The sequence below is a fragment of the Rhinolophus sinicus genome, linkage group LG05 (genome assembly GCF_036562045.2).
Source record: "Rhinolophus sinicus isolate RSC01 linkage group LG05, ASM3656204v1, whole genome shotgun sequence".
Lineage (NCBI taxonomy): Eukaryota > Metazoa > Chordata > Mammalia > Chiroptera > Rhinolophidae > Rhinolophus > Rhinolophus sinicus.
The window spans coordinates 179,915,640-179,937,389 of NC_133755.1; the positions used below are offsets into that span (position 1 = coordinate 179,915,640).

Here is a 21,750-nt window from a genome sequence, read left to right on the forward strand (position 1 = left end):
TCGATTCCGATGCTGACCCCTGGCTGGCTCTGCTATTGTGTGTGTGTGACTTTGGGCAAATTACCTGTCATCTCTGGTCCTCAGTTACCTCATCTCTAATGGAGATAGTAATAGGATGACTCTTTCGCTGGGTTATGACGAGTTATAAGTGAATTATAAATGAGTTAATATATGTAAAGCACTTGAAAAACACCTTGTATAAGTATTACCAGAAGGTGAGCTCCCTGAGGGTGGGCATTTTGTCTGTTTTCATATTCCCACTGCCTAGAATAGTATCTGGTAAATGTTAGAAATGCACAGTAAATATTGGTTGTGCATCTCTGAATGAAAGCCTCACTCTTTCAATTATTGCTAAACTTTTTAAAAAAAACTTGCTGTCTTTTGCATTTGCACATAGCAACTTATTTATAGAAGTGTTAATTTGGAGTTATTGTTTTGGGCTTGTGTATAGCTCTGAGATGACAGAAGAAAGTCTTAGACTCAGTGTCTCAGAAATGCGGTAGTAGTGCACCAGCTTCAGAGTGGTTTAGAATCAGTGCCTCGGTGTGGGAATGAGATGTTACTCTCAGTAGCCTATTGAAAATGTACCGAAAAGTTTTACAAAATTCATGTTTGTCAATATTTATATTTATGGATAAAGCAGACTTGTATTGCATCTCTGCTGTGTACCAAGCACTTCCTGGGGGTGGGGATATGAATTCAGTTGAGAAAACTCAACGTAGTGGAGCTGATGAGTGCTTGAGCCAGACATGCCTAGGTTTTGAATCCTGGCTTACCCCCTTACTGGTGGCATTTGTCAGCAGGTGCCACGATAATGCTCCATAGTAGGCTACTGTAACACTCAGTGTCTTCAACCAATGCACATTGATTTCTGTGCTTCAGTATGTACTGTGTGGCGGCTCTGGTTCTGCTGATGGGCTGAGCTGAGGGTGATCGCGTTGATCCGGGCCGACTGCAGGGGGTTTAGGTCTCTATTTGGATTCCTGCGGGGCTGGCGGAGCCCAAAGGGGCAGCAGCTCCTTGGAACATTCCCTCTCCTGGCAGGTCGCTGGAGTGCCAGCTCCAGGCCAGACTGCTTCCGCATGTGTAAGGCCTCTGCACGTGTCCCATTCACTACCAAACACTCCGTTAGCCCAGTGATTGTCAACTGGAGAAGTTTATGCCCCTCAAGGACATTTGACACGATCTGGATGTATTTTTTGTTGGCAAAACTTTGGAGGGGTTACTAGTGGCATCTAATGGGTAGAGGCCAGGGAAGCTGCTAAACACCCTACAATGCACAGGGTGGCCCCTCCCACAAGAATCCCGCCCAAATGTCCGTAGTGCTGAGGTTGAGAAATCTTGTATTGTCAAGCCACTGTCCGCAGTGAGGAGGACACTGAATAAATATTTGCTGAATAATAATTGAGACTATCCCACTGGCTTGGAGTACATTACTTTTTTAGAATCTGTTTCCTTGTCTGAAATTATAAGGTCTATCTCAGAATTGTTTGAAGGGATAAAGAAAACAAATGTATGACGTCTGGTAGAGCACTAAGTATGTATGGTTCTTGTGATTGTGAATAAGAAAAGTATCCTATCCTTGAGGGAGTCCACAGTCTTACATGAAAGATAAAAGATACTGCATTAAATCATTCAATACTATTTATTATACATTTATAAAATGATACACGAATGAAGATAAAAGTTATACATAGGCCATCAAACTGGTAATTTGGCACATTAAGTTATTAAGGACTTGTTTGAATCCACAGAGATCTTATAAACAGTATATGGATGGATTTATCTCTGATTGATATGAATAAAAGATGTTATGTTTCAACAAATCAGTAATAATTCTGTCATTACATTTGCCTAATTATCAATTTTGAATTATGAGAAAATGTTTTATAGGATCTACTAGAGTGGTAGATAAGTACTAAATATTGGCAGATCTAGCTGTTAGGGATATTAGTTGTTCTGTATATAATACAAGAACGGATTAGACTGCTAAACTGTTTGCTTGGGGTGTGATATTATGAAATTGTAGTGAGACTTTTTCCAAGAGATTTTTATATGAAGATAACTGATTTTCTGATGTTTGTATAATGGGTCTTAATTTTGAATGATGATAGCCTTGAAAAAGTGTGTCTTATATCTGGCATATCATGATGACACATCACCAAAGATTTGTAAGATGGATAAATGCCTCTTCAAGTATTTTTTCAAGCTTGTAGGATCCCAGCCTGGCAACTGTCGTTAATGATACAGATTTATAATGTGAAGTACTCTCTATAGTCTCAGTTATAACCGTTGTTAATGATGGAGCATGACTTTTTAAGTTCCCTTTCAATTTCCCTGGGTTTGCAGATAAAATTTGACTAGTCATAGTTTCTCACTTAGTATAAGGTTAATGGTGGTTTTCTTCTGTTTCTCAAGATTGTCACCTGTAAATTGGCTGTTGAGCTGGCATTTGTTTTGGAGGGGTTATGAGAAGAGAGGGGTCAATGCAGTTATGTTTCCAATGCAGTTATTGTTTCTTTATTGTGGCTTTGGTATTCTGGTGAAGGAATTGAGAATCTTCTGGAGTTTTCACATAAACTACTTTCACCTTTGTTCTTCTGAAAAGCAAATGGATAGTGAGTCAAAATTGAATGACCTGCAGTCTCCTTTTTCAATATTTAGGTTAAACCTTGATTTTTGCCTTCATGTCATCTTAATCATGAGTGCAAATATAGTATTTTAAAAGTAAGATCTACACATCTCTCTTTGATAGTTTATACAGGAAAGTATTACACTTAGATTCTTGATTTTAAGAAGGTTAGTATATGATTTTGAGTGGAGTTGTGAAGTTTTTCAGATTACATATTAGCCTGTTGAAGTTTTCAATTTAGTAGTACGATTTGATAATATGGAGCATGTCTTTATGTTTTAGGTAGAGAAACTGTGATTGTTGACTTGGAACTTTAAACAGATTTAGTGAAGGTCAATTTTATCACTTTTTTTTTTGTTTTTAGTTTTGAAGTTTACTTTTTATTTCACTTTGCAAAAGTATATTGAGGGCCTGCTCTGTCCCAAAATATTTAATTGGCTCTTTATGCTCTGAGATATACTAAATTTCTTAGGCTATTAATAAAAATTATTCCAAAAAGGTATTCAAGAGGGTCTGAAAACAATACATTTAACTCAGGTGTTTTTTTTTTTCCCTTAAGTTTAACAATTTTTAAAATAATAAGCCTTCTCAGAATCTTAAAATGAGAATGCTTTCTTTTGTAAGAAATGTATTTTAATATTTAAAAAGAACTAATGTTCAAAAGAATAAATTAAAAGATGGAGTTAATTTTAGGGAAGAATTATTGCTTGTAAGCAAATACTTTCCATGCTTAGTTGAGGTAGAAAGTTTTGCCTATGATTTCTCTCATCCAAAAAGTTGGTTAGAATCTGCTCTGTTGAAATTACTGTTACAAAGGACTTATAAATCAGTTAGATACCCAGTCACGGGTATCTAACGTGCATATCTCTAAGATTCTTTCTGAAATACCAAAGCAATATAATGCAGAAATTGGAGAGACACCTGCTTCTCGGTGCTGTTCGTATTCTGGAAGCATTGAGATGTTTCTGTTAGGTATTAGAGGAAGCAGGGAGGAGCTAATCAGCTGTTGGCCTGTCATCAGAGAGCAGTGTCTCCTCGAACTGAGTGCAACAGTCAGTAATGGAATCTTCTGAATCCTCACCTTCCGCCCTCCAAAACTGGCAAATGAAGTGGGCTGTGGAGCAGTTGAAGGTTATACCGCCAAGGTCGTCCACCCATCTTAGTACTCGCTTAACAGAAGGTGGTATGCCTTCTTTTGGTTAGAATTTGTTTGAGCTGACAACTGCCGTAGTTTTGGATAGATAGAACCTGCCTTAACTTCACCCTAGGGATATTGAAATCGGACTTCTAAATGGCTAACCTTGGAACTAAATTTAGGTAATTATTTCATTGGGAAAACCATAAACCCAACCCTTTAGAACAAAATAGTTTATATATAAGTTAGGGACTTCCTGAAATCTAGTTGTGACTACCATAGAAAACTGCTTTTCCCCAAGTCCAAAAACAAGTATCGGTAAGCAGCCTGCCCAGCATGAACTTGGCCATCTCTGTTTCACATTGGGATGATGATTTTTTCTTTCTTATTTGGTAAGGAATTGCTTAAAAATGTGTCCATGTTGCATTGTTTGGAGTTACAGAACAATGATAGTTTTGATTAGTTTCTTGCCTTTTTATTTCTAAGGCTGTATAAAAGAAGTATAAATTTGCAATTTTAAGGACACATTAAAACGAAATTTAAAAAACCCCAAATTTGAAAAGAAACATGAAGGCTAAAGGAGAGGTCTGAGTATAAACCAGTAAAACGTTGGTGTCACTCTTCCGGAATGTTGTGTGTGGCCCTGTGATGAGCAATTGGCACGGAAATAAGACATAATCCTTGCTCTCCCGGTGCTATTACAGCCACAATCCAATTATGCAGTAACGGGCCTACACTAATACTAATAAAACATATTTCCATCTACTCAACACCTGAAAAAATGTCACACGGCATAGTCCTTGTACTTATGATACTTCTGTCTTGAAATGGAAAGTGGAAATAATAGTTGTTCTGTTTTTATGACATTATTGACTGTCATTTGGAATTTATCCTGAGTTCAGTCAGTCCGGCTTACCATTGGAGAAACTTGTGAAATGTATACAGAGTTCTTGCGCTGCATATAACTTACTCAGTGATTGAATTTTTTACTGTGAGAATGAAAAATCGCTAAATGATTTTTCTGGCCACTTTCTAGTGTATTATTCAACAATCTGAATAAATATTAGTTTGTTCAATGTGCTGTATATTATGAGACACTGGGGATTTTAAAAACAACAAAATAAGTAGAAAATAAATAATAAAAATTAGAGTAGAAATCAATGAACTGAAAACAGTAAATCAACAGAAACAATCTATGAAATCAAAAGCTGGTTCTTTGAAAAGACCAAAACAAAACGATAATCCTCTAGCCAGGCTAACAAGAGAGACAGACAGAGAGACAGAGAGAGAGAGAGAGAACACAAATTACTAATATCAGAAATGAAAGAGGGGACATCACTATAAATCCCATGGACATTAAAAGGAAAATTGAGGAATACTATGAACAACTCTACCCACAAATTTTGTGCTGGTTCCTGACTTCAAGGAGTGACCTGCAAAAGAGACATGCGGATCCTTGCACACATGTGTTGGGGCTCAAGGAGGTTGTATGCAAAGTGCCCTGAGATGGTCACTTTGGAGAGAACAGCTGTCTAGGAATCAAAGAATACACATGGAAATCACAGAATGTTTGAGCTCAGTGTTGTGTGATGAGGAAGATTGCCATGCTTGGTGGAAAGGAAGGACAGGGAGAAAACTAAACGGACCTGCCATTTCTAGAGAACAGTGAATGGCTGGCTGAACAGAAGGGCGATAGCAAAAGTAAGAGTCTGAAAAGTAGTTGGGGATCTTTTGAAGGGCCTTGTGTATAAGAGTATGGACCTTAAACTATCAAATACATTGTCATCTAGCTGTGTCATAAACCCCTTGTTGGCTTTCATTGCCTCATACTTGAACTTTAATTGGCTGTTTTTTCCCTAAGCACTTCCAGAAGGCTAGTCGTCTGTCTTATACAACTGCCTTTGTTTGGAATGGTTTCAGACTTTCCCAATTCTGCCTATTCTCAAAAGATGATTTATCATAATTTAGGCTATCCAAATTCATATACCGCAGATTTCATGTTTTGGTTATTACTGGTTACTATTCCCTCCTCCCTTCCACCTTAAAGCCGCTGGTGTAAGTGCTGCTTCTTACATAGTCTTGTGCCACTAATAGATGAGTAAAGATAAAAAGTCTTGCAAAATGATTCATATAATATTATTTAGCATAAGGAGACACATTTGGCAACTTATCTAGAATTAATATGAAGGTAGAAAAGGGATAAAATATTTGTCTCCCCAAAAAGCACAAGCTGTTTTGATGTATTCATTTTAGCATTTTAAATTTAAAAACATTTGTACAATAAATCCTCACTTAAAGTCTTTGATAGGTTCTGCGACTTCAAGCAAAACGAGGTATGATGAAACCAGTTTTTACCATAGGATAATTCATATAAACAACGTTCAGTTCCTAGGGCATCTAATCGTTACAAAGAAACAACATTGAATGAAATGTTCCGAGGACCTGCTAAATAGTCACAACTCTTCTCTCATCTTAAACACAACTGTGTCAGATAGGCTCACCAGTGTTGACTACACTTGAGGTGGTTTATTTTTTATCATCTGCTAAGTAAAAGGCTTCGTCAACAAATATACGTGTGTGTCTGTTTAATACCTATTATGTGTCTTACTGTGTTTCCCTGAAAATAAGACCTAGCTGGATCATCAGCTCTAATGCATTTTCTGGAGCAAAAATTAATTCAAGACCCTGTCTTATTTTAATACAGTATAATCCGGGTCTTCTATTAATTTTTGTTCCAAAAGATGCATTAGAGCTGATGGTCCGCCTAGGTCTTATTTTTGGGGAAATACGGTACGTGATACAATGTAAGGTTTGTAAGGTATGTGATTAAAATTACCTTAGAAATACTAGATACAATATTTAAAAACAGATAAACAGTCTCTTGTGCAAAAAACAACCAAAGAAGTCCATGTTTTTAAAAATTGTTCTTCCAAAATTGTAAGTGGAAATTATTCTTGAACATTTCTTACTAGCATTTCATTGAAATGCTTTTGCTAATCCATTTTTTATTAGTTACCTGTTTTGATATTGTCATAGGAGGTTTTATCTTTAATTGTAGATTTCTTAAAAGGTTAATGGAAACATTTGCCCTAATTCTTCATATATTGTCATTGGTAGAAATCTATCATTTCTGTTTACGATGAAGTGAGCAGCAACGACTAGCATTAGACGTAATTGTTGTTAACCTCTTCTTTAGAAAATAGCATGCCACTTGGCAGACATAGAATTGGTGAGCCATAGAGAAGGTCTATACTTAAACAGTGGAGTTAATGAATATCTTTTTTCTCCTTTCTTTCCCTTGTTTTGGCCTTTATAGCTGCAGTTAGCTCAGGCTGTTTGAAATGATTTTCTTTGAATGTGTTGTGACATTGTTTTAATTGAATGAAGCTGCAGAACTAGCATGATAAATCAACACAGAATGAATTTTAATGCAAGGCAAATGATATTAACTTGGAAATTGGTTGCAGTAGACAAAGCAGCTGCTATGATTAATTTTTTTTTTCATTCTCTACTTACAACATTTTGAGAAGGATGACCTTGACAGTTTCAATTGTGCTGGAATCCCAGTGGTAAGCACGTTAACACACTTGAGCTGTTGTTTGTTGGTTCTTGGGTAATAAAGATTTGGTTCATTTTTAAGGTTAGGAAAATTTTGTGTTACAGATTTAATATGTTGGTTTTGACTAATTTAAAAACATTTATTATTAATAAATAATAATTGGGAGGATTATTTAGCTGTGGCAAAGTCTTTTTCTGTGTAATCTTAATGCCGTGGTTCCAGCAGAAGAACCTTTAATATGTGAAAAGAATAGGATGTACCAATAAGGGTCTTCTAAGTGTCCATATGTCATGAAGTGTAGGCCAACCAGTGTGACAGAGAACCTAAGTCAAAAACACTTAGTTATTGAAGTGCTGAAGTACCTGTATTTATAGTGCTTTTTTCCAGACATTCTTTGCCATATCTGAGACATATAATGTATATCCAGTATGTGAGTTGCTTTGGCAAAGATCTGTATAGAGCACACCTATTACTGAGGAATAGCTGGCAGGGCTAGTTATTTGAAGAAACAGTCAAGGTTAATGAATAGAGTAAAGGGATTTTTCACAGATTTCTTCAGAGCAGAGAGAATTTCTCCTTTGCTACTTCTCCTCCTCCTTTTTAAATCTCTAGCATCTAAGCATATTTCACTCTTTACCAAATAGCAAATTTTGAACAAATGTTTTATTGAGTTACATTTGAAAATGGAAGGCTATTTTCTATTCTACTGAAAAAGACCCAAACTAAACAAAATGATTATGGGATGGGATGTAAGATTCTCGTCTCTGTTTACGTTATTTTGAGGGGAGGGAGGGGAGTGAAGTCCTGTGGCATCTGTGAGTATATAAAAGGTAAAGCTAGGAAGCTGCAGGAAAGTAGGGGGAGCTTGCTGTAAGTGAACATCGGGCCAGGCCTGTTGCTACGCTGTCTGTGATACGTGTCTTTTCTCTCTTCCTCAGACCCTCATTCTAACACATTTTTACTCCATACTACCTGAAGTTCTGTCAGTTCTAGATCTATTTAGATTAAAAGGCAACCTCTTTAAAAATGCCGTGGGAATTTCTCTGTTTAAGGACTCACAGGGTCATTCAGACCATCTGAGCAATTCTAGTAAAATAGGACACAATATGAAAAAACATCTGCTTGAATGCATCAGAGACCCAACAACATTTGAAGAATTACTAGTTTGGATCCTGAGGAGAACAGATAATCAAGGATATAAGCCTGGCTTTTGCACACTCCTTTTCCTCTGGGTATTTTAGCTGAATCTGGACAGGACAGCTGAGAGGCTGAACTTTGGGGTCAGAGTTGGAGTCTGTAACCTGTATGTGGACACCTTCCCATCTTTAGTCTTTACTTTGGGGAGGGTTGCTGATGAGTGTGCATTCTAGGAGTAAGAGTAAACCAGAATTTCCCAGGCCCTCACAGACACCGCCTGTCAGCATCAAATTGTCTAATTCTCAGTAAGTGAAATTGTATTGAGGTGATCTTGGGTTGCTAGTAGCAGTAGGTGCCTGGCAAAAGCTGATAGGAAGATAATATGATTTTAGGCCTTATATTATTTCTGTAAGCTATTTAGTAAGTAGTGTCTGGTACACAGTAGAAAATAACCAAACACACATGAAGGCAAGATGACATTAACAAAATGAAACAAAACAATACAACACATCCATAGGGACTGTCGATATTAGAACTATCAGCCCCAAGCTTTATATGAGCTGTGCTTACTGTGTGTGACACAAAAGACAAGTTGGAGAAACATGGCCTAGCAATGGGAATTATAGAAGAGAAATCAAACTGAATAAGTCCTTAACTGGAATAAACAGGCTTAACAGAAGATAACCATTGGAAGAGAGAATTAGTGAACTGGAAGATAGGTCAAAAGAAAATACTCAGTATTGAGAGGCATAAGGATGGAAAAACTAGGAAGGAGTATGAAAAATGAAAGGAACGCAATGAGAAAGTCCAGTGTAGAATGGGGCAGAAGCAGTGTTTGAGGAGAGGGTGGTTGACAACTTTGAAACCAAAGAAATAAAGTTGCAGACTTATGAAACTCTGAACCATAAAACAAAAACCATACCTAGGCACATAGTAAAACTGCTTAAAAGTAATGTTAAAGAGGAAATCCTCCCCCTTTTTAATTTTTTTTACTTATTTTCACTTACAGTTGACATTAAATATTTTTAATATTAGTTTCAGGTGTACAGCATAGTGGTTAGACATTTATATAATTTACAGTGATCCGCTCAATTAGTCTAGTACCCACCTGGCACTATACATAGTTACTACAATATTATTAACTACATTCCCTATATTGTAGTCTACATGTCCATGACTATTTTGTAACTACCAATTTGTACTTCTTGATCCTTTCACCTTTTTCACCCAGACCCCCCACACCCTTCCCATCTGGCAACCATCAGTTTGTTCTCTGTATCTATGAATCTGTTAACACGTTGCCTAAGGCAGGGTTTAAATCCCTCGTGAAGATTCTCGTGATCGTGTTAAAAGTAGCAAAAGATTACCTTTAAAGTAGCAACAGTAAGACTCATGCTCATTTCTCAAGAAGTTGCAATGTAAATATGGTAAAAAAAAATCATTAAGGTGCTGAAAGAAAGTGAGTGCCAAACTAGAATTCCAAATCCATCAAAAATAAGAAATTTTCAGATAAGGAAAAACTGACACACTTTATCACCAGATGACTTACACTAAATGAAGTACTAAAGGGTGATTTTCAGACAGAAGTAAGAAAAATGATCCTAGTTGGAAAGTTGAAGATACAGAAAGGAATTAAGAATAATGAAAATGGTAAATGTGTAGGAATATATAAATATACATTATCTCTATAGAATAATAATGGCCTATTGAGTTAAAAAAACATAAAATTTGAAAAATAACTAATGACATATAAACTGGATTGGGATAAGGTGTTAAGTAATCTGGGGAGGATCCTTGCGTTTTATGGGGAAGGGGTGAAAGTACAAATTAGCATTTAGTGTTTGATAATTCAGTGATGCATATTGTAATCTTTAGGGTAAATAAGCGTGTAACTTTAAAGCTAATAGAAGGCAAGAAGAAAAATAAATGGGGACGTAAAATACATAAGGCATGTAGAAAGTACTTAGAAGGTAGATCTAAACCATATAATGCACATGGATTAAGTGTTCCTTTTAAAATTCAAAGATTGCAAGATTAGATGAAGAAACAAAACTTACCTAGCTGCCATTTAAAACACCCTCAATTAAAATAGCAAAAGGTTGAAAGTAATAGGATCAAGAAAGAGATACTATGAAAAAGCAAACAAACAAACTGTCTCTATTAATATTAACAGTCTTAATGACAAAAGATATTACTAGAGATATAACGGCAAAAGGATAAATTTTAAATCAATATATACCAAATAACACAGCCAGCCTTTAAACATAATACAAAAATAGAACTTAAAGGTGAAATGAACAAAAGTTAATCACAGAGGAATTTTCATTCTTTTTGCACACATAAAATATTTAGAAAACTTGACCATGTATACCGAAAAACAAGTCTGAACAAATGTTACAGGATTGATATTATACATAGTACGTTATCTGATTACAGTGTAACGAAGATAATTAGAAAACTCATGTTTGAAATGAGAAAAACAAATTTAAATATCCAATTGATATCATTTGACCTGAGTGATAATGGAAATACTACATATCAAAACTTTGGGATGTATATATATAAAGCCAACTTAGAGAAATACTTAAAGCTTTAAAATTCTGTATATTAGAAAAGAAGAAAGGGTGCAATAAGCTAAGCATCCATTTCATAAAGTGGGGAAATGTAATAGATTAAACCCAATAGTCGAAGGAAGTAATAAAGCTAGAGTAGAAATCAATTAAAAACAAAACAGAATTAAGAGAATCAATATATCAGGTGACTATTGCTGCATTATAATTAACTACCCAACACCTTAGATTAAAACAACCACCATTTATTTAGCTCCTTCTTCTGTTCTGCAGGCTGGTCATTTAGGCTGTGTTCAACAAAACAGTTTTTCTGGTCTGCCTCTGCAGTCGGCTGTAGGTGGGCTAAGCAGCTCTGGTTTTATGAGTTGCCTGGCTGTGGGCTGGGACATTGCTGGTGGCTACATCACTTGCTTTTCATTCTCCAGTAGATTAGTCTGAGCTTGTGTACATGGGAATAATAGGGCTCTAAGAGAGTAGATGTACATGCGACTGAGACTTCAGCTTTTAGAGCACATACCATTCTTTCCACTGCATTGTGTTGGAAAGCAAGTCAAAGCTAGCTCAGATTCCAGAGGTGAGCGGAGCTGCAGATGTACACTGCAGACGGAATAGATACTTTTAGAGGTGAGTGGGTAATTGTGGCCAATTTTAAAATCTGTATACCCCAATCAACAAAACAAAAATAAATTCTTTGTAAAGAGTGTAAAACTGATCAAGAAAAAAGGAAAACCTAGATAACCAATCAGGAATGAAAGAGGGGACATCGCTACAGATCCTATAGGTATTAAAAAATTATACATAGGATTTATATCAACGAATTTGAAAATGTAAACAATTGTGCGTATTTCTAGATAAGCACAGGTTACCAAAATTGACATAGAGAAGAACAAGAAATTTGAATCGAAGAACTGAATCCATAATTAAAAACCTTACACAGAGGAAAACTCTAGACCCAGGTGGCCTCACTACTGATTTCTATTCAATGTTTAAGGAAGAAATAATACCAGTTTTCTACAAGCCCATCTGGCGAGTGGAAAAAGAGGAAATACACCCCAACATGGTTTGAAGCCAGAATAATCTTGATGCCAAAACCCGGGAAGTATGAGAAAAGGAAATTACGGGCCAATTCCATTTGTGAATTAAAAAAAAAAAAAAAATCGCCAAAATGCTAGCAAACTGAATCTAGCAATTTATAAAAAGGATATGCATCATATTCAAGTTGAATTTGTTTTGGGAATGAAAGGTTGGTTCATCATTTGGTAGTTGGTTGTAATCTAGCATATTAATAGAATAAAGGAGAGATACTGTGGTTGTCTCAAAAGATGAAGAAATTTGATAAATTTAAACATTCACTGGTAGTTTTAAAAAACCTCAGCAAGGGAATAGAAGAGGATTTTCTTAATATGGTGAAGTATATCTACAAGAAGTGTACAGATTAGTTCAGACTTTATGGTGAACTGTTGAAAACTATTCTTGAAATCTGGAACAAGTTTTGACTTTGAACTAGAACTTGTTTGACTTTGAACTCGAGGTGTGCTGGCCAGTGTGGTAAGGTTGGCAAGAAAAAAAAATGGTTGAAAGGGAAAGAATAATGTAACAGTCCTAGTTTGCAAGTGGTGTGATTGTTTACCTAAAGAATCCAAAAGAACCTGTTGAAAAAGTATGAGACTTTAGAATGAAGAAACAAGGTTGCTGGGTGCAAGGTTTGATATATATAAAAACTAATTATGTGGTCATATGTAAGGAACAAAAATGAAATAAAAATATGGTATGACAATAGCCAGAGTAAACCCCAAAATGTCTAGGAATAAATCTAACAAAAATGAGTAAAGACTTATATCAAAAAAGCTTTATATTTTTGAGAGAAATCAAAGAAGACCTCACCAAATGAGGAAGTTACACCCTGTTCTTGGTTTTAAAGACTCTATGGGACTATCCCAATTAAAATTATTGCAAGTTGTTATTTTTAGAAATTGACCAAGTGTTTGTAGCGTGTTTCCCCAAAAATAAGACCTAGCCAGACAATCAGCTCTAATGCGTCTTTTGGAGCAAAAATTAAGGCGCAATCTTATTTTACTATAAGACCGGGTCTTACATGAGACCCGGTCTTATTTTATTATAATATAAGACCGGGTCTTATAGAATATAGTATAAGACCCGGTCTTCTATTAATTTTTGCTCCAAAAGACGCATTACAGCTGATTGTCCGGCTAGGTCTTATTTTCGGGGAAACACGGTAAAGTCTATCTGTGAATATGAAAGGCTTTGAATGGCTGAGGCGCTCTTGAAGAAGAGCAAGGTGGAATAACTTGCTTACTGCATATCAAGGTTTATTATAAAGTTACAATAAGTAATAGTGTGATATTAAAGCAAGGATAAACAAATACGTTAAAACTAACAAAAGAGCTCAGAAACAGACTCAGCTATATATAAAGATGTTTTTGACAAGGTGGTAGTGTAGAGAAGTTGAAAAAGGATAGACTTTTCAGTGAAATGTGCTAGGGCAATTGGGTATCCATGTGACACTTAAAAAAAATGTCTCCTCACAGACACCAATTCCTGGTATACTGTGGGCATAAATGAGAAAGGCATAATGGTAAAAGTTCTTAAAGTCAATATAGAAGGATGCCTTGATGATCCTGAGGTGGGGAAAGACTTCCTTTAAAGAGGACACGGAAAACACTACCCATGAAGAGAAGACCGATAACTTGCTACATGAAAACTCAGTGTAATTTCATTCAATTCAATCATATTAAATTTAGTCATATACCACCATTAAAAAAGGGCAAGAAGGCAAGCCACAGGACGGTATTTGCTACACATGTAACCATGAAGTAGAAATTGATTTTTAAAAAAAGTAAACAATGCAATAGAAAAATAGGAAACTTCAAATGTGCTTCAGAAAACGTGAATCTGAATGGCCAGTAGCTTGAAAAAATGATGACCTTTTTTTAGTAATCAGGAGAATGCTAATTTAAACATTTAGCAAATGCTCCAGAATGGCTAAAATAAAGAACATTGTCAGTGAGTGCTGCTGGAGAAGAAGTGGACCAAAACAAATTCTTTTCTCTTCTTTTGGGAATATAAAGTGTGCAAGCATTTTAGAAAATAGTTCAGCACTATTTACTAAAGTAGTTATGTTTGGATATTATCTTCTTTTAGCAGAGGTCTTTTCCCTGAAGGAGCAATCATGTGTCCTTTTTCTTTGTTTTATGTCTTTTGTATTGTCTTTTCCATGTTGGAGTCTTTTCAAGCTTCTGTTCACAAACTGGGCTTGCCCACTGCAGGCTTCAGTTTGAGGTGATCGCCTGAAGCATCAGTCTTTGAGAAGGGAGCCAAATGCTGGAACCTGAAAGTGATTTCTCTGGGGCATTTCAGTTTTTCTAGAGATGGAAATTCGAGCCTGTTAACTACAAGTTAGATGCCTCGCTGTTGGTGTTTTTTTGGCAGGGATGGGTCAGTTGTTCTGTATATCATTTCCACCTTTTCTTTCCAGTTTTCTGCAGCACTCAGTGTCTGAGTGTCAAGTTTCTTTGGAGTTCTGTTAGGCAAATATGCTTCTGATTACCCCCTCTTCCATAGACATTCTAAGCTCAGTTGTTGAATGAGGGCCTGAGGCTTCCGAAAGTGGATTTGAGGCGGGTTTGGTAGGCTAGTAATTGTCCACTTTGTGCCAGACCTCGTGTCGGACCTTTGATACATATTGTGCTATACACACTTGCAGTGCAGCCCTCCCTGCAGCTCTACCAGATGGTCGGTGTTCCCTCCATTATATAATTGAGGCTTATTTGATGTGACTTTTCAACCCCTAACCATTATTTAGTGTTAAGACTTGGATACCAGTTGGGATCTATGTGCTTTCAGAGTTTAAATACTTAACCATAGTTTAGAACTTGAGTTTATTCAGATTGGAGGTGTAGCAAAGGGATTCTAGGTTGGAAGCAAGTGCTTTGTCAAAATGGATGACATCTGGTTTAGGTTGGGTAAAGAGGTCAAGTACTATATGCTGAGGAACTAGGAAAGGAACCCCCCCCCTCCCCCCCGAAAACTTGTTAAGAAATTCATAAAGACTCTTGATTTTATTTCAACTTAATATTAAAAAATATTTTATTTTTGAATATAAAGACATGGTTCAGGCAAATTTCAGGATTTGGGATCTTATAGAGCTAGAGCAAATGCTTACAGGATCAAAGTTAATGAGTCTTAACTTGGGATGGAAAAAGTTATATCAAGGTCTCCTGGTGGAAAAGGGCTTTTTCCCAGCTGTACACGTGAACTATACATCTTTCATTTACGATCACTTTTGTAAGGGCTGACAATCCTGGTGAGCAGCTTCAGGAGGAAAGGAACAGCCACTGAAGAAGTGCTCTCGCTTCTTAAGCCTGACAGCAGTGAATTCTAGCATATTACTTTTGTGCAATGACGTAACAGTGGATCAAATGCCAGAAAAAATAGGAAGCCGTAAGCATGAGAATCATTACCTATTTGATTGGACAAATAAATCACCCACACATTTTTGTGGAGGTGAGGGTAAACACTCATTTTTGTCTTTTATGCAGATGACGTGAATGAGGAGAACATTTACTTTTGAATGTTCAGTGTTAATCTTTTCTTCACATTGGCCATTTTTTCTCTCTAAAAAATAAACTATATGAATACTAGAAGTTTTTGTTGTGGGATGGTAGTTCTTTATTTATACAGTTGTTTGTACTACTGTCTTATTCATGAAAAGAGTTAAGCGTCCTTGGAAAAATAGTAGTATAAGTTAAAGGTAGACATGGAAAAAGAAAGGAAATTAAGGGTACAGATATAAAATTTTGCAAGGAATGTGATGAAAACGTATATACTTTCAAGACTTGAACATTTAGGGTAGGGTGGAACTCAAATTTGACCATCAGATTCTGAAAGCCAACCTAGAAATACAATCTCTCTGAACAGTTGCTTTGGAGAAAATACAACTTTACTTGTTAGATAAATAACAGGAATTTTTCCCAAGGATTTCAGTTAAAATAAGCAATTACTATTTAACATAATGAACAGTTCCCTGAACACTGTCATTACAGAGAGTTTTGTAGAAGAGATTTGCTTTGTTGGCTGGCATCCAAGATTTTGTCAAACTCTTTAATATGCTCTGGTTTAGATTACATGTTGATGGACGATTCAGTATAGTACCTCTTTTAGGTGGATTGCAGTGTTCCTAAATTCATAATTTATTTGTGTGTGTGTGTGTAGAAATTTCATGCTAAACAATAAGCTATTGTAATTATCCCCTTGAAAATTTGGCAAGAAATTCATAAGGACTCTTGATTTTATTTCAACTTAGTGTTTAAAAATATTTAATTTGAGAAAGTAGATATTTAAAAATAATTTCAGCTATTAATTCAAGCAAGTGAATAATGTATGGTGACTTTTTTTTTCCAGTTTAATTTTGTTGGGAGAATCCTTGGACCTAGAGGACTAACAGCTAAACAGCTTGAAGCAGAAACAGGATGTAAAATAATGGTCCGAGGCAAAGGCTCAATGAGGGATAAAAAGAAGGTAAGTCCTTAAAGATGCAGACAAGTCTTTATGTGAATAATTTACTTAAACTTTTGCACTCTAATAAGATATACTGATCTTTTGTATATAAAGCCCTAGGCATGCATTATTTCATGTTAGAAACTTTTGAACGTCTTAAAAGATTTTTTTTTGCCTTGTTAATTATCATTTTTCATTTAGCCAACTAAAGTATCACTCAGTCCGTCATGTTAACTTACTTTGGTATTTACACTTGAGAGGCTGCCTATTTGGGAGTAGACTATAATGTTGTATAACTAAAATTTTGAAAAATCTAAAATATTTCTTTTGATAAGATTTAAGTGAGAACAGTCAAGTGAATAACTTGAATGTATGTCAGATCATTGGGAGAGTTAATAAACAGAAAAAAAAAGGCTTATTAACTAGCCATATGAAACTCATTTTGGATTTCACCATTTTATATTGATCATAAGTTTTGTCGACATTTTACTTTAAAGTGTATTGTTTCTGTTTTTTTGTTTTTTTTCTCCTGCTAGTTCTTGTTTTTCCAGTTTAATTAATAAAGATGTAACCACTTTAAATATTGTTTTTAGGTAGGTTTTATTTCACTTTTTTTTTAATCCTGTGATACTATGAGGCAGAATACTTTTGAATTTCTGTTTGTATAAAAAAATGTTTGAATTAAAAAATAATCTAGATTCTGATTGCCAAGGATTAAATTTATTGTTAGGAAGGATTTCTTTTTTTATAACACATTGCCATGAAAGGACTATCAAATGATAGACCTGTGGTCAGCTTATGTTGGCACGTGTGCATTGATTGAGTTGCTTTGTGGAGCTCATGGAATGAACACCAGACCTAAAAGGTATCCTGACTTCATTCTGTTATGCTGCTTCTTGAGCTCCCCACCTCGTTTCATTAAAGTCTCCTGTAAGATGACTGGATCTCCATCATTTTCTCTCCCTACAGATAAACAATGATGTAGTAGCTAAGAAGTTGGGATAGAAAGTCCTCATTGATATTATCTTTTAATCTTACTATAAATTTTTCTTGTCACCTGAGTTTAAAGGTTCTTTGAGGCAAGCATGTGAGTTCCCCTTGAGTATATTTAGATGTTGTATTTAAAACAGTTTTAATTAAGATTTTAAAAATTAACTTTTAGATTCTGAATCAACTGGGTGGCAATCTTGTATTGATTGCCACACAGTTTTCGTTTTAGTTTCCATGTTTGCATGTACAGTAAGTAGAGCTAATTTAATAGCCTCAGGACAATGAGATGAAGACTACTGAAGACTAATCTTCACCAAAAGACTAGTGTGTCCATTAATTAAACAAGTTATTCTTATCAGTCAGTGAACAGAACATGTTTCTCTCTTTCCTTAGCTTTTGCTAATTCTGTAGTCATGGCCTCCGTTTCCTCCCGTCATGCACTCTCACTGCGAGGGGGAGAGCGTAGACGTGCGAAGGGAGAAATCATGAATCCTCTGTCCAATTGGGGTTAAATTTGTAACCTGAACAACATCTCCTGCTGTCTGTGGCAGGAGGACAGAATGGTTAGGAGAGTGAGCTCTGTGACCAGGTTGCTTAGGTTTCCGTCTTGGTTCTGTCACTTAGCAGCTTTGTGACCTTGGACAAATTACTTAATCCCTTTGTGGTATATAAAATGGGACTAGTAATGTCACTTATCCCTTAGGGTGGTAGTGAGAATTGAATTAGTCATAAAGCACTTAAACAGTTTTGGCACATAGGAAATGATCAATTAATGTTAATGATTGTTAAGTTTTATCTTAAGACTATTTGATAGTTGTTTTGTTTCTCCAGTGGATGGTGTGTTCATATTCTGTCTTGTCTGCTTTGTTCTTAACCATAAGTAGAAGCTGTTCACATATTTTATTTTCAATTTGTACTGCTGTCTACTGAAATTTAAAAAAGCTTACAGATTATACATATACATGTAAGCAACAATATTGAAATAAGACACCAAAAATTTGGCTACAGATTACATTTTTAGTTTTATTAAAAGCTACAGATGTACATGCTTTGGGCATATCAAAGTTAATTTGAATGGCCGCCTTATGTTTGATATTAATGATATATGGATTCTGTGAAGAATTTATAGATTTATAACACCAGAAGTGTCTTCTGTAACCTTAAGTCTGTTGCACCCAAGAAATTAACCAAATCACCTTGATTTATGCTGTAGTTTATTCACTGAGCTCTTAACAATGTTAATAAAAGTGAGGACAAAATGGAAAGTACTACCTTTTGTTAGTTGGCTGTTAGTTTGAGAAAGACCATAACAGACAAATGGAGACAAAAAGAAGGATTGATGGGAGTAATAAGGCTGATTGAGGTGTATTTCAGGTGTTTCAAAGGAGAAACACCTTGTCATTTGGCTTTAAGCTTTTCTGCAGAGTTGTTGATTTATGTAAAAGTGGAGGAAGCTAGAAAATAAATCTTAATTTACTGATTGCCCTAAAATATTACGATGGAAATGCTGTTTGCTGATCTGTATTCTTCACGAGACAGGTAAACGCAGTGAGGGCAAGCCATGTCAGTTCTATGGAGTATTTCCTTCACGGATGATGAGTACCCGGCATAGAGTAGGACCTGGAAAACATACTGGGGAAAGGAATAAATGTGTTGTTTAGGTAATAAATGACAGGCATAGATGTCCTTCCTCTCGGACCCCCCATAACAGATTTGTAAATAGAGAAAACTATAAACCCTGTGTGCTTTTAATTCTTGTGGGAAGATGAGCAGCACTATATCACTCTAAGCTGCTGGTGCTGGTGTGAAGCAAGGGAGTGAATATGCCACTTTAGTTTTCCTTCTCTTGGATTGATGTTACATCAGCATTATTGATGGGCCCATCGGAGTTGATTTTTGAATATAAATGCCCAGTGAAATAGTGCTGAGTAACCTCATGGAACCTAAGAGCAGGAACTGTCGTCAGACTTCCTGAGAGACTGGTCAGAGCTGGGAAAGCTTGTCTGTCCCAGGCATCGTGTGGCAGTGCTGATCCCTAGCAGGCCGACTACTCCTGTCTCTCGTGTTCAGTCTGTGGTAACGGCGTCTGCAGGTGGAACGCAGCTTTTTGTGGATAGCTGTTTTGATTCGTAGAGTGTACTTTGTATCCTGCATTAGTCTAAGTATTAGGTTGGGGCAAAAGTAGTTGCGGTTTAAAAGGTTGAAAATAATTGCAAAACCGCAATTCCTTTTGCACCAACCTAATACATACACTTAATCTGAGTTTTATTATTCCCATTTTGGAAGAGGAAACTGAGGCCCAGGCAAGGTTGAGTATTTTGCCAAAAGTCAGATGTCAAAAAGCAGTCAAAATTTGAGCCTAAATCACGTATTCTATCCTGTGTTGTGCCGTCTTCTAATTATAAACCATTTATAAGAGTAATACCAACTCCAAAAATATTAGGAGAAATTGAATATTGAGTATTCTAAACTTTACTGTGACATCAGTATGAGTATATTTTGTAAAATTTCTCTAAGCTTTTTGTCTTTTTCCCCTCAGTGATAGTATATTTTTCAATTTTTCTGTGTATAATTCTTTTGATTTTCACAGGTCCTTCCTTTAGGAATCATTTAATCCCTTGTTTTCTGATAGAAAACTATATACTTGAGCAGATTAGAGATGCTAGAGAATTAACTTTGGGAAAAGTGATCAATTTTTTCGTAGTTTTTCAGTGGAGGTAGCAGAGAGCTGCCGAAGCCACATGCAGGGCTGTGGGAAAAATGTCTCATACGGTCCACCTTCAAAAAATAGAGGTGGCAGCCAGCTAGTTGCCAGGATAGCAGATGAAAACATGTAAGTCATTAAAACAGAAGTGTTTTGTGCATAATCAGATACTTGATCAATTATTGTGGAGTGACGGTTATTATTAAAGTGGTAAATGAAGTCCACTGTTGGGAATCTATATGAATGGTCTTTGTAGGGACGCTCTTTGGAGATTTGTCTTATCCAATCCCTTGTCATAAACAGGTGGGGACTAATGTTTGTGTTTCTGCTCCCCACTCCCACCCCATGGCCAGAAATGTTGATGGGTGAAATGTGTAGTTGATGAAAGCCAGGTCAGCCAAATGTGGTGTCTTCTGGAAATTTCCAGTGAGACTCAGCAGTTTCTAGTTAAAGCTCTTTGCTGGAAATGAAGGGATGCCCACTCGGGATCATTGGCTGTTCCAGGATGGCTAGGAACAATGGCCAGATGGGACCAACTCCCTCACACTGCATGCACAGACTTACTAAGACTGAACAGCCTCGGGATCATTTTACTCTTCTAGAAGGAATGGAGGCTGAAGGAGGTGAATGAAGTAACTTATGCAGTCCCTCATTTCTAAATAATGACTGTGGTAAATATAACATATCTCATTAGACATTCAAATTCAGCAATACAGGGGCCAGCCCGGTGGCTCAGGCGGTTGGAGCTCCATGCTCCTAACTCCGAAGGCTGCCGGTTCAATTCCCACGTGGGCCAGTGGGCTCTCAACCACAAGGTTGCCAGTTCAATTCCTTGAGTCCCGCAAGGGATGGTGGGCTCTGCCCCCTGCAACTAAGATTGAACACGGCACCTTGAGCTGAGCTGCCCCTGAGCTCACGGATGGCTCAGTTGGTTGGAGCGTGTCCTCTCAACCACAAGGTTGCCGGTTCGACTCCTGCAAGGGATGGTGGGCTGCACCCCCTGCAACTAACAATGGCAACTGGACCTGGAGCTGAGCTGCGCCCTCCACAACTAACACTGAAAGGACAACAACTTGAAGAGCTGAACGGCATCCTCCACAACCAAGATTGAAAGGACAACAACTTTACTTGGAAAAAAGTCCTGGAAATACACACTGTTCCCCAATAAAGTCCTGTTTAAAATATCTTAAAAAAAAAAAAAAATTCAACTGTACAGATTTTTTTAATAAAGTTTTAATTCCGTTTTTAACTTTGCATTTGTTTTCCAAATATATTTGACTATAGTCTCTTTCAGAGATGTCCCTATATCTTCTTAAGAAACTATAGTGTTTTGTGGAATATGATTTAGGAAACATTAGCGAGGCATATTGTATAATTGTAAACATAGGCAGAATTTTATAACTTTTTACATGCTACTGTTCATGTACATTATGCACTTTTCTTAACTGTCTCTTAGAGCTTTATTTTTTTAAGGTTAATATATATATATTTTAATTAGTCTCTTAG

General features: G+C 36.4%; 1 protein-coding gene across 10 annotated transcripts in view; it reads left to right on the top strand.

The window, feature by feature from the left end:
* The window catches only part of QKI (QKI, KH domain containing RNA binding), a 151,026-nt gene that overhangs the window by 44,255 nt on the left and 85,021 nt on the right, over nt 1-21,750 (top strand). For all 10 annotated transcript variants that reach the window (XR_012496815.1, XM_074333801.1, XM_074333802.1 and 7 more), the window contains exon 3: nt 16,455-16,571. Coding sequence is in view for 9 of the 10 variants with exons in the window: in XM_074333801.1 (XP_074189902.1) it covers nt 16,455-16,571 (117 nt within the window). In the remaining variant the exon portion in view is untranslated. The remainder of the gene's footprint in view (nt 1-16,454; nt 16,572-21,750) is intronic.